The sequence below is a fragment of the Elgaria multicarinata genome, chromosome 14, assembly GCF_023053635.1.
Source record: "Elgaria multicarinata webbii isolate HBS135686 ecotype San Diego chromosome 14, rElgMul1.1.pri, whole genome shotgun sequence".
NCBI lineage: Eukaryota > Metazoa > Chordata > Lepidosauria > Squamata > Anguidae > Elgaria > Elgaria multicarinata.
The window spans coordinates 25,504,006-25,517,401 of NC_086184.1; the positions used below are offsets into that span (position 1 = coordinate 25,504,006).

The following is a 13,396-nucleotide window of genomic DNA, read 5'->3' on the forward strand; positions in this document are numbered from 1 at the left end:
TGTAGTGTAACAACATTGAGGAAACCAAGGTCGAGAATTGTCTAGAAGATCTAGAAGATTTTAAGTATCCAGCATGAAATCAGAACAGCATTAAAAGATCAGGGCAGAAAACGAAACAAAAAAACCCATTCCTCCTGGCACCAAAAACAAAGATGGCCCCAGGGAAGGGAGTTCCATAAATAGAGTGTTACAACTGAGAAGGCCCTTTCTCCAGACATCACCCAGCATTATGTTTCTTTAGCATTTTATAGAAAATGGAGTGTGGTGTCTTCTTTGTTTAGAAGGGTTTTATAACAGGGGTTTATTAAAAAAAAAGCATGGTTTGTAGAAAGTGGATAGGGGAGCATTTCTCTCCTTCTCTCAGAACTCTACAACTTGTGATCATCCATTGAAACTGACTGGCAGTAGATTCAGGACAGACAAACGACCCTCTTCACAGTACGTCTAATGGATATCACAAGATACTCTGATGCCTTCTAGCTTTTCACATAACTTTACAAGGGGATGAGACAGATTTGCAGGGGGAAAGAAATGGATTGATGACTATTAGCCACGAGGACTGTGTGGAAAGTCCATGTTCAGAAGGGCCAGTTGCTAGCAGGCAACAGCATGTGCGTATGTGCATGTGCTAATTGGGTGTGCTTCCTAAAGGCCTCTAGTTGGTCTCTGTGGAAACGGGACGCTGGTCTAATTGGAACTTCAGTTTGATCCAGTCGGGCTTTCTTTATGTTGTGGCTGCCGACATTATCTCAACATCTCTGCTCTGTTTCACTCCATTGTTCCAGACATTCCTGCTGGTTTGTCCCTTGCCTACAGCAGTAGTTCTTAAAACATTGTCTTTGAGGACCGTTACTCTGTTTTGTACTGTATTTGTGGGCGGCCACGTATTCTTACCTTACAGCAAGGATGGGCAACTTGGGGGTGGGGTGGGGCAGAGGCCACTTTCAACACAGCCCTGCAGGCCACGCTCCTTCTGCCACAGCGTTGCTGAATTTGGTGGCGTGGTGGCAAAAAGAAAACTGGCAGTTTGCCACCAAAACTTGGTGGCAAACTGTTATGGACTCTTAGAAAGGACAAGGTTAGTTTGCAAACAAAATGCCATTTTTTTTTTGCTGTATGTGGGGTGGTGGTCCCAAATTAGGTTTCTTAGATGCTCCCACTATTTGTTGAAGAGGCAAGCCATTTTTAATTGTGAATTTTATAACTTAGAACTGAAAAACTGCTTACCTCTTCAGCAAAGCATACTCATAAGAGTATGGCGGGACACATACGGCTCTTGGCCATGTCTGACCCTCCCCTGCCTCACAGTTATCACATGGGGGCATGCTTGGAAGGACTCTTGTCCTCTTGCCACCCACTCTGAAACCTACTCTTTCTATTTGATTCCATTAGTTGTTCTTCTATTCTTTTTTCTCCTCTTTTAACTACTACTTTTACATTTTGGAGTGCAAAATCCCAAGCACAAAACTGTAATCCAGTATCAGTTGGTATACATAGCCAAAAAAATACCTAAGTATAACATCTAATTACATTAATATTATCTAGCTACCCAGTGAAAGATGAGCATGTCTTCAAAAAGCAAATATTAAAGCTGTACGTTTGGAATCAAACAGCATTGCTACAATAACTGCACACATACTCTCTGTCCTTTAATATTGGAAAAATAAAGAATATTTATAGAATGTATATACTCCAAATTTCTTCCTTCCTTCCTTCCTTTCTTTCTTTGGAAATGTTTGGTTCACTGAAGCCTTTGCCTTCTGAAGAGACAAGCAGTTTTTCAGTTCTAAGTTATAAAATTCCCAATGAAAAAAATGGCTTGCGTCTTCAGCAAGTAGCGTGAGCATCTAAGAAAACCTTATCTCCCCAGTACTTTCCTCTGTTTTCCTCAGGGACCACATGAAAATGCAGCAGAGATGGCACTTTCAGACCTCTAGCCTATATCTCCTTGGTTCCTGAATACTGTGAAAGTAATTTGTTCTTATCTTGAATATTCCAAGGAGTTAACTTGGACTACCAACTCCTACTCCTGCTTGTTCACTGAGCACATAGTAGCCTGAATTACTTTTTAAAGTTTGAAGAAAGTGGGTATCACTTGTGGCGCTCATTAGAAAGTGGAAAATGTCCCCCCGCCCCCACTGGTGACCTCCCAATGCTTTTTTTTCCCTCTTGGTGCTCCTGTGTTTTTAGATATAATCTCCTGAGCAAAACAGACCCTGGGATTGTGGAAGTTTTAATATACTCCTTCGGTGGTGGTAAGGTTGATCACCAAAGGATCTTGGGTCTTTTCTTCCTGTGAGAACAAGATAATTGCTCTCCAGTAGGTAGCGTATGACGTACAGTATCAGGAGAAACCCCCGGGACTTCAATTGCGAGTGTGGAATTATATTGTGGCTAAATGAATAAACAGAAGGTTATCAAGCTTCCTGCATAACAGGGCTCTTTGTTTGAAGGGAGCAAGGAGAAGGAGGTGGGGACTTTTCCTCCTGTGAGTAGCAGCGTGATACGGGAATTTTAAAGCAAAAATCGTTGTTTAAGCACGACTTTAGCCTCTCAGGAGAGTCAGCAACGATGGCAAAAACACAAACTAAGCAAAACAATACACACACACAAACCTTAACAAGATCCACACCAGCCTCTCGAAAGAAGCAATATGATATTGCCTGTGATACTGTCTGTGGGATTCCATAATATTTCAGCAGGGATTTTACAGGCGTGCAGTGATAGCATGGCAGATTTGAGAGACGTAAAGCAACATGTTTAACATTTAAGAGCTTCCCTTCTTAAGGTTTCTCAGATTAAAACAGGGGGACATTTATAACACCTCAAATTTCGTAGTTAAATATCACTGCCCAAGTGTTCCCCCCTGGTTATTGCACATTGCTTGAAGGCTCTACTGTGCAGTAATATATTCTGAAATGTTGCTAGGGGAGAATGTTCCCCCCCCCCCTCTGGTTGCAAAGAGCATTGTTTTGATTGCCAGAGTTGTCCTGAGATGTCTATTTGGTACTGTGGTTGGTAGGAAAAGGGTTAGCTGTTAGTTGAGAGATGGTTTCGCCATCGGGATGATTTCCTCAGCTGAACGGGGAGGGCAGAGCAAAATGAACAGGTTTGTAATCCATGGAATTGAAAGGATCGGGTGCTCCCAACAAAACACTCTGCACACAGATCGCTTAGCAGATCAGGGAGAAGGGTAGAGCTCTCCCTGATGTGCTAGTTTTCTATGTTCAGGGAGTTTTGTTAGTAAGTGAGCAATGTATAACCTGCTGTTCTGTCCACAGGGAACTCAGAACAGTTTCCGAGCAGAAGTAATATACAAGAGAAAATGCAGAGATCCAGAGAGCGAAGATGCACATTAAGATGCACATTAAGAGCACTGCCATGAATAAATTTATGCAAAAGCCACCATCTGAAATATAGCTGCACTGTGGCCATTCCGCTTTGGCTCCACTGTAACCACCTCAAAGATGTTTGCAGCGTCTCCAAATGCTTGGTCTCTGCCAAACGGGAAGGTTTCATCTTTGGAGGCCGAAGAGTTGCTGACAAGTTTAATATTCAGCCATAAGCAATGTGTGCTTGATCCCATGTGTGCTTGAGGGGAGGGAGTCCAGTGTAACAGAGACATTCGCTTGTGTTGCTCGCTTGCTAATCCGAAATAAGCATCCAAAGATCTCTCCCCCACCCCCTGCACCCAGCTTTTTGGCTGCAATGTTCATTGGCTCGACTTAGTAAATTACCTTCTCTTCCTCATCTTTCTTTTAAGTTTATTTATTTGTGATAATTCAATACCGCTTAATATAATAAAATCCCTTAATATAAATATTAGAATCACAGTTAGTTTCCAGGTGAAGTATAAAGTGTTGGTTAGTACCTTTAAAGCTCTACATCAGTGGTTCCCAAAGTAGGCGGTACTGCTCCCTTGGGGGCGGTGGGATTGCATAGGGGGGCGTTAAGAGGCAAGGGGGCGGCGGGGGGGCACTCGAGGTGGACTTTTCCAAGAAGTGCCCTCCAGAAGCTGTTAAAACCCAGCGAAATTTTTATGGGAGAAGGTAGTTTAGTCCCAAGCCATACAGGGGAAGAATCCACAAATGTATTAATACCATTTAAGAAGAGTCCTTTTAACGGGGAATTGAAATGCTTCAAAAGCACCAAAACACTAATGAAGAGACATACCCTGATTGGTGTGCCCCGTCACGCCGGCTGCAAAACAGATTACTAAACGTGGTGATTTAAGACTCATGTTAAGTGACTTTAAACCAGACATTGGAAAACTGGTATCACTTCATCAAGCCCATCCATCACATTAAGAATTTACAGAATAGTGAGGTACTCTACCGCTCAGAGAGCTTTGGCTATGGGGCGGTATATAAATGCAATAAATCAAATCAAATCAAAATCAAATCTACCCTAGTTACTAAATGTAATATCTAATATACTTGCTAAATGACTATCAGACTTTGAAAAGATGATATTACTGGATCAAGTTCATCAATGATGTTTAATTGAATAAACTAAAAAAATGTAATTGGATTTTGAATAAATATTCAATTAATTGTTACTGTTTTGAATTTTATTGTTATTATCTTCCTTAGTGAGTCGTTGAAAACTGCTATTCTGAATAATGATTTTTATAGTGTAGGGTAGGGGGCACTGGGAATGAGTTTGTGTAACCAAGAGGTCAGTTACCTGAAAAAGTTTGGGAATCACTGCTCTACATGGTTTGGATCCAGGTTACCTGCAGGATCGCCTTCTCCCGTACAATCCGCCCCGCACACTCAGGTCCTCTGGGAAGGGTTTCCTCCAGTCAGCCACAACTAGACTGGCAACTGTTACCCAGAGGACCTTTTCTTCTGCCACCTCCAGACTGGAATGGCCTGCCAGAGGAGATTCGACAGCTTAATGCTCTCTCTGAGTTTAAGACAGCCATAAAGACTAGTCTCTTCCGGCAGGCCTACCCAGATGAATTTTAAACCTAAGAATTTTAAGATGTCGTGATTGTTATTTTAATATTGTATTGGTTTGATACACTCTTTTAACTAGTTTTATGTATTATATTGTTTTTAATGCTGTTTCCCGCCTCGATCCAGAGGAAGAGGTGGGTAAGAAATAAATAAATATATTATTTATTTATTTATTTAAAATACAATAAGAAAAACGGTTCCGATTATGATAATAGCTCAGAGCAATACAAGAAGCAGTAAAATGGAGCAGCATTTTTCTTTAATTCTTTAATTACAATTCTTTAATTACAATTAATACATCAATCAAATCTATTTCTTCTCATTCTTTCTTCTCCCCCCTTTTCTTTCCCCATCTAAATACTAAAATCCACAAACAAACAAATACATCATTTTCCTCTGTCTCTTGCACATATTCTATCAAAGGTTTCCATTCCAACATAAACATAGTTGTTGATCTTTCTCGACCGGTCCCCTCTTCACTGCAACTAGGTGCAGAATACGCTATTAGTCACAGTAGAGTTCAGCATCCTGAGAAGCAAGTTTATAAGAAGCAAGTTGCTAGCCCACAGGGAAATATGTGAGCAACTCCTGCAGAAAACTTAGAAACCAGCGGTCAGTGGTGTCAAGACTCCCTCCCCTGTCTATTTCCTTGCCCCTTTCTGTGCCTAGCAAAACTGAGGCCTTAGCTAGACCTAAGGTTTATCCCAGGATTGTCCCGGAGTCATCCCTGTTCATGTGAATGACACACAGGATATCCCAGGAGCAGGCAGGGACAACCCCAGGATAAACCTTAGGTCTAGCTAAGGCCCAAAATACATGATGTAAAATAAGTCAAACCGCATGGAAGACATTACACAAAACGAGGAAAACGGTGTATGTCTGCTCCATTTGAATGATGTATACAGGATGCAGGATTTTTCTTTGCCCAGAATTTGGCTTGCCCTGGTGCAAAACGTTTGTTTAGTCATGGGTTAGCGCATGTTCTTACAGTTCTTTTTCTTTTCCCTTTTTTCACATTGGTTTGGCTAAATGGTCAGTTTTAAAGAACTGTACAATTCTTGACTTAATCCTTGCTGGTTTCTTTTTGATGTGCGAAGCTCAATCACTTAATCTTTTTTCTTTATCTCCTTTCTGTTTTTTTCCCTGCAGCCAACTGGGTACATGGAAAACTCAATTTCCTACAGCTCAATTGAAGATGTTCAGCTGCTGTCTTGGGAGAATGCGCCCAAGTACTGTTTACAGCTTACCATCCCTGGGGGTACAGTCTTATTGCAGGTACAGTAAACACAAAAGAACAGTTCTCTGCTGTTCCCATTGTGACATCCTTCCATTTTCTCTTGTTTGCGAAGATGAACTGATAACTGTCAAAGGATTACTTGTTTGCTTGTTTGCCAACACGTGTGGAGGGAGCGTAACATTCAAAACTCTTCGGTTGGGTTTTGGTTGGCCCCGTAGCTGTCCGTTGGTGTTGTCTATGGAGATGGCCATTCGGGTGATTTCCTAACCTGATGGAAAAGGCGGTGTGAAGATGGAGGTCTGGAAGGGTGAAACGCACCCAGCAGAAATAATCCCCTGTGCATAGAAAGTTTAGCAGGTTCAGGAGATGGCAAGGATAGAACCTTTCGCTTGACATGCTAGCAGCAAGGGGAGCACTGCTGAGCTTTGCATCTCTGCTGTCTGAATTTAGATTCCCCCACCAATGGCTGCATTCAGACAACATGATAGTCAACTGTGTGAACGGAAACTTCTTAAAGACTTTTTGCAGGATCTAGAAAACAATTATTTGTTTACCTGTGGATTCAACGAATAGCAAAAACGCACAGCGGGAGGAGCAATAGAGGCAGTGAATATCTACCACTCCTCTCATTCTGTGCTGGGTGCTCATAAGCCTCTGAATTCGGAGGTTTATAAGCATTGCGATAGGATTGCGCCCTAAATCTGCCCAAAATCATTTCCAATATCACATCAGAAAATATTCTGGATAAATAAGAACGTAAGAAGTGCCCTGATGCTGGATCAGACCAAGGGTCCATCTAGTCCAGCACTCTGATCACTCAGTGGCCAGCCAGCTGTTGGCCGGGGACCCACAAGCAGGACTGGCGGCTTTGTTTTGTTTGTTTTTAAAAAGTATTATATAATGAAACGTTTATTTTGGAATCCGTATTCATCTGCATTCTCATTTTTTTCCCAGCTTGATTTTTTTTTTAAAGTGGGGTGGTGGTGGTCTGTTTATGATGGCAGATGGTACAGGAACCCTGAATTCAAAGCTCCAGGCCAAGTGTAGAGGGCGTTTGGCAGGCCTGGTAGATTTTTATCTGCAGCGGCTGGCCGTGTTTTCTGTTGTTGATCTGTAAGCCCATGAATAGCAGTTGTGAGAAACAGGCCTCTAAGCGGAACACTTTGCTCGGATGTTTTCCTTTTGAAGGTCTGAGGTCACAGTACGATTTCATCAGCGCTGATAATGGAATTGAAAGGGTCCGGGGCTGCCATGAATGTTTATGTTGGATCCCTCTCACAGGGGCTGAGCGAGGCTCCCTTGCTGGCTAGCTGGCATCGTAGGGCTGACACAATCGCTCCCGTCTGTTTTCCGTTGGAGCAGTTGCGTCTGGATCCGCGATGCGTGACTGGCTGCAGAGGCCGCCGAAAGAATGGACTTCCCATGCGAGCAGGTTCCATTGGATACAGTCCCAGTGCAAGTCAGGAGTAGAACACGAGAACAGAAGCCAGTTACTTGGGGGATTCAGATGGAAAAGTTATATTTAAGGCATGACACAATGAAGAAGGTAATTAGGCAAAGGTAGGGGAGACAAAGAATACTGCAGCTTCTGTTTCCTCTTTTTTTTTTTGCCAAAATATAAAGTAAAGGTGAGATTTGTAAACAGCTTCAGGTCTGAGTTCTGTGTTCATCTACAAATCACACATTTCCTATGTAAAGATATATAGGAATCTGTGTTGTTGTTTTAACATACAAGAGTCCTAATACTAAATTGAATTAGAATAGGAAAACTGTGGTTGATAAAAGGCTAATAGTATGAAAGGCGAAGGTTTCAAATTGCATGTTTTTGAGTATTTAAGTCAGTCTTCCAGATTTGTTGGACTACAACTCCCAGCAGCCCCCAAACCAGCATGCTGGGTATTACAGTCCAACAGATCTGGAGGGCCCAAACTGGGAAAGACTGACCTAGGAGATCATTGCTTGAGATCTTGTCACTGATACGTGAACAATCCCCATGGCAATGCAATGTTTCAGATGTAGCAACCGTGGCCTGTTTCAGATATAGCAATCTTGGTCTAATTAATCATAGCCTGCGTTTGGACAGCACAATAGTCAATGGTGGGTTGATAATTGAGGGGGTACTCCACACACAACATGATTATAGTCAACCATGGCATGGATTAAGGCCAGCGTCGAGGTGATTATTAGTCAACGGTGTGTTTGATTAACACATCCCTTGCCCTTTCTCCACCCCCAGCCCTCTCGCTGGTATCCCATCAGCCATTGCGAGTTCTGCTGGCTGGACTAGAGTAGCAGTAGCTGCTTTGTCACTCTTGCCAGGGGACTCTGTATTCACCAAAAATAACCAACGGTGTGTGACGAAATAGTCGACGGTGCCCAACACACGACACAATAACCAATGGTTGTTCAAATAGTCAACTCTGCCCAGCATTGGTTGTTTCAGCCGAATAACCAGCCATGGTGTAAAAAAGTCCTGACAGACAACACAATAACCAACCATTGACTAACCTATTGGTTATTGTGTCATCTGAACCCAGCTATAGTGTATTAGACCAAGAAGAAACGCTGTGCCTGTGTGCTCACTCTGCCCTCCTTCCTTCCTTCCTTCCTTCCTTCCTTCCTTCTCTTGTGGCTTGCCATTGAAAACTTTCAGGATTTGTTAAACTGTAGCTTTCCATTACATCTGAATTGGGAAACTCTGTTTCAATTTGTTTTCTTACCAAACTAGAATCTGATCCTTGTTTCTAACTGTGTTCCAAATGTTAGTTTGGAAATTTTGCTCCATGACCTGTGGAACAGTTCCCCTGTCTCCCTGATAAGATGTTCAGATGTGACAGTTGTCACTTGATGCTGCAGTCATCAAAGGAGGGACCACTCAGGCGTCGGCATCACCCCAGCATGGATGTCTCTAAGGGCCATTTCAAACAAGTATAACAATCTTCTTTGTGCACAACTCTTTCCACTCAGATTTCACTGGGATGAGAAAGAGGAGGTTGTACAATTTGAGTCCCCTGCACACACACAAATACCATCCCGTGTAAGTTAATTTTACTGCCTTGGACAGAAAGCATGAGCGCTGGTTCATTTGTTCATCCATTACATTTCTATTCCACCCAATAAGCAAGGCTCTCTGGGTGGATCCTGGCATAATAAAACGTAATATAAAATCGTTAACATTCAAAAATGTAAATCAGATTAAATCAGTTGACAGTAAAACTACCAGGAGCTGATTAAAAAGAAAATAAAAAGTTAACCACTGTCAAATGCTTGGGAGTAGAGGATAATCTTAATCCAGCGTCAAAAAGACGACAGTGTTGGCAGCAGACAGACCTCACTCTGAAGAGCATTCTACATTCAAGGTGCCACCACTGAGAAGGCCCTGTCCCTTGTTGGCATCCTCTGAACGTCCCTTGGAGCAGGGCCACAGATGTTGATCATAATGTATGGGTAGGTTCATGCTGGGACAGGTGCTCCATCAGGTATTACAGCCCTGAGCCATGTAAGGCTTTGTAGATCAAGACCAACACCTTGAATAGGGCTCGGAAGCATACATTATATTTTTCAGGGTCCAGCGACTTCCAGCTTTTCCATAGGCCAGTGACCCTCTCATTCCCCAGTGATTTGTACAGATGAACAGCCACACGGTGATGGTCTGCAGTTGCATTTCATGTGTTCAAGGGATACAACTGCTGTGAAATTTCGTTTTAAAAATTGGTTTGTATACACAGGAGATTCAGATTTGTTTACTTGCAAGGATCGTGAGACCATCACAAGGTACTAGATATCAGTGCAAAAGTATTTACATAATTTTAACATGAATCCAGATCAAATAGACTGAACTTAAAATTCTGGATCTCTAGCTAAAATAAATAAAAAGTACACAAACCTTATATAAAATGATATAAAAATCTCTCATAAACTTAAGGTTCTGAATTTCCTTCGCAAGGCACAGCATTCTCTTTTAAGTGTTTTCCCCCTAACAACAATTACTATAGATAGAAAAGTCAGTCGATTGCAGTCTCGTGGATGGACCTCCTCAGATATATCTCTAAAAACTGAGCCAAATATTGTTCCCTCGGCACATTATATAAAAAAGACGATAGATACTGTGTACAAGAACTTCCACCTGTTTTAAGCCACAAGGACAGGTACATGTACTGCTTCACACAGCACATAATTAAACTGTGGAATTCACTACCACAAGATGTAGTGATGGCCACCAATGTGGGTGGCTTTAAAAGGGGGTTGGATAAATTCCTGGAGGAGAGGGCTACCAATGGTTACTAGTCCTGATGGATAAGCCTATATACACCAGTTAGTGGGGGACATGGGCGGATGGGTGCTGTTCCACCATATCCTGCTTGTGGATCCCTTGCCGACAGCTGGTTGGCCATTCCTATTCCTGTATCTTTCTTCTAACACAGCTGAAGACTTCAGATTTAACCAAACTTTAGGGGCCACCCTATCCTGCAAATTTTTAAGTAACAAGACAGAACTGAAAGAACTGGGCATGTTTAGCCTGGAGAAGATTGAGGGGAGACATGATAGCACTCTTCAAATGCTTAAAAGGTTGTCACACAGAGGAGGGCCAAGATCTCTTCTCAATCCTCCCAGAGTGCAGGACACGGAATAACGGGCTCAAGTTAAAGGAAGCCAAATTCCAGCTGGACATCAGGAAAAACTTCCTGACTGCTAGAGCAGTACGACAATGGAATCAGTTACCTAGGGAGGTTGTGGGCTCTCCCACACTAGAGGCCTTCAAGAGGCAGCTGGACAACCATCTGTCAGGGATGCTTTAGGGTGGATCCCTGCATTGAGCAGGGGGTTGGACTCGATGGCCTTGTAGGCCCCTTCCAACTCTGCTATTCTATGATTCTATGAAAAGGAGTGAAAGTGAAATTCTTCTAGACTGATGCAGTTTTCAAAACATATCATTTTTCCCATCTCTGTTAGGATACATCATCTATATACATATATATCAGAAAAATATTAAGTGCTTAAGATATGGGGGATGAAATCACCTGAGACACAAGCAATTTGTTTATTTATTTATTTATATTGCATCATCAATGTACACAGTAGGAGCATTCTTCCCATCTGCAATGTTGGGCTAATAACACTGACCTCCCTCCTCCTCCTCCTCCTCCTCCTCCTCCTCCTCCTCCTCCTTCTTCTTCTTCTTCTTCTTCTTCTTAATATTTATTTATATAGCGCCATCAATTTTCATGGTGCTGTACAGAACAAACCCTTGCAGGGCTGTTGTAAGTATTACAAGGCAATGCAGGAAGCATTTTTGACCACGAACAATCCTTTACCAATAACAATATTCAGTGGCAAAACTAAGTTGTGTTCCACCTGTACTTATTGTTTAAGGGCTGTTTAGAAAGAAAAGTTCTCAGAAGAACACACTTTCCCCTTCGGGTGTTTGCTTAAGCAGAGTTCTAAATTTGGCTGAGTTCTGCCCTATAGTGTTGCTATTTTTTAAAAAAGTCTATTCCAGGCAATCAGGTGTACCCAGAAGGAAAAACAAACAGAACAGAAATTCCTGATAAACATAACAATGGCTGCAGATAATATGCAGCTCGCCAGTTTTTCAGTAAGTGCAGCGATTTTATTTTTTATTTTTCTGTCAAAAGAATTATCCAGGGGAAAGGTTTAGCTAGATTAGGAATACAATTGTGTTTATAGTTATTTTTAACTCTCCCCTCCTCTTTTTCATCCATATGCCCCCCCTTATTTTTTTATTTTTTTTGCACCTGCTTCTATTTTAGGCTCTGCTTCCAATACCCACTTTTTAAGAGTTTCCTTCCCTTGCCTAGAAAATATTTTTTTCAAGACTATATATTACAAGGTCATGGAAAGCCTGAAACTTAACCATGGCTTTCCTAAGGAAAACATCCAGATGCATAAGTTGCTAAATATAGAGATTTATTTCTCACACTTGGTAGTGGAACAGCTCTTTATTAAAACAGCAGCAACAACTTAACGCTTTCAGGTTTCTGCGTCAAAACAATAGTAATTGCACACAGCTCATGGTCAAACATTGCTTTCAGCATTCTTTAATCTAATTTCTTCTTCTCTCTTTCTCACACTCTGGCCTGGAACACATGCAGTGGTAATCTAAGGTTCAACACACACACACATCCCACTGTGAATGGACCAGCGTACTGGTTCTTGTGGCTCAATTGTTCTCACTACTAGTGGGAAAGATTAAAAAAATACGACTGGGATTTGAACCAGGATCTGTTGTCAGGGAAGGGACACGCCAGAGTTCTGTGCTACTATTTATTTATTTCTTGCATTTCTATACCGCCCAATAGCCAAAGCTCTCTGGGCGGTTCACACCAATTGAAACCACAGAATGCATCATAAAATACAAGATAGCTTAAAGCAACAACATAAAAGTACAAACTAAAATAAAGCCTAGTAGGAACGCAGAGATTCAAAGTACAGTAACAGATTTAAAACAACAGACTGAAGACTACAATGCCTGGGAAAATACTGTATTTCTTCGATTGTAAGACGTCATTGATTGTAAGATGCACACTAATTTCAGTACCACCAACCTAAAAAAAACCTAAGACACACCCGCGATTCTAAGACGCACCCCGTTTTTAGAGATGTTTATATGGGAAAAAAAGCGCATCTTAGAATCAAAGAAATAGGGTAAAAAGGTCTTCACCTGGCGCCTGAAAGAGGACAACGCAGGCACCAGGTGAGCCTCTCTGGGATGCTCATTCCACAGCCGGGGTGCCACAGGAGAAAAGGCCCTGTACTTGGTAGCCACCCACCTCACTTCCTTTGGCAGGGGCTCCTGGAAAAGTCCGCTGAAGATGATCTTATTTCACACTAAACAACAGGAGGAGACGAGTGAGAGTGATCAAGCCATGTGAACTAGCGCACTGGTTCGTTCACGTTTAAAAAAACACCCCAACTTGCCATTTGTCAGGGATGCTTTAGGGTGGATTCCTGCATTGAGTAGGGGGTTGGACTCGATGGCATTGTAGGCCCCTTCCAACTCTGCTATTCTATGACTCTATGATTTGAGAGCCAGTGTGGTGTTGTGGCTAAAGTGTTGGACTGGGAGTCGGGAGATCTGGGTTCTAGTCCCCACTCGGCATGGAAACCCACTGGGGCCGTAGCTAGACCTAAGGTTTATCCCAGGATTGTCCTGGGGTCAAACCTGTTCATCTAAGTG

At 42.3% G+C, this 13,396-nt stretch overlaps 1 protein-coding gene across 3 annotated transcripts in view; it reads left to right on the top strand.

The window, feature by feature from the left end:
• The window catches only part of CMIP (c-Maf inducing protein), a 605,118-nt gene that overhangs the window by 518,386 nt on the left and 73,336 nt on the right, over window positions 1-13,396 (top strand). For all 3 annotated transcript variants that reach the window (XR_010026126.1, XR_010026125.1, XM_063141221.1), the window contains one exon: window positions 6,111-6,236. Coding sequence is in view for 1 of the 3 variants with exons in the window: in XM_063141221.1 (XP_062997291.1) it covers window positions 6,111-6,236 (126 nt within the window). In the remaining 2 variants the exon portion in view is untranslated. The remainder of the gene's footprint in view (window positions 1-6,110; window positions 6,237-13,396) is intronic.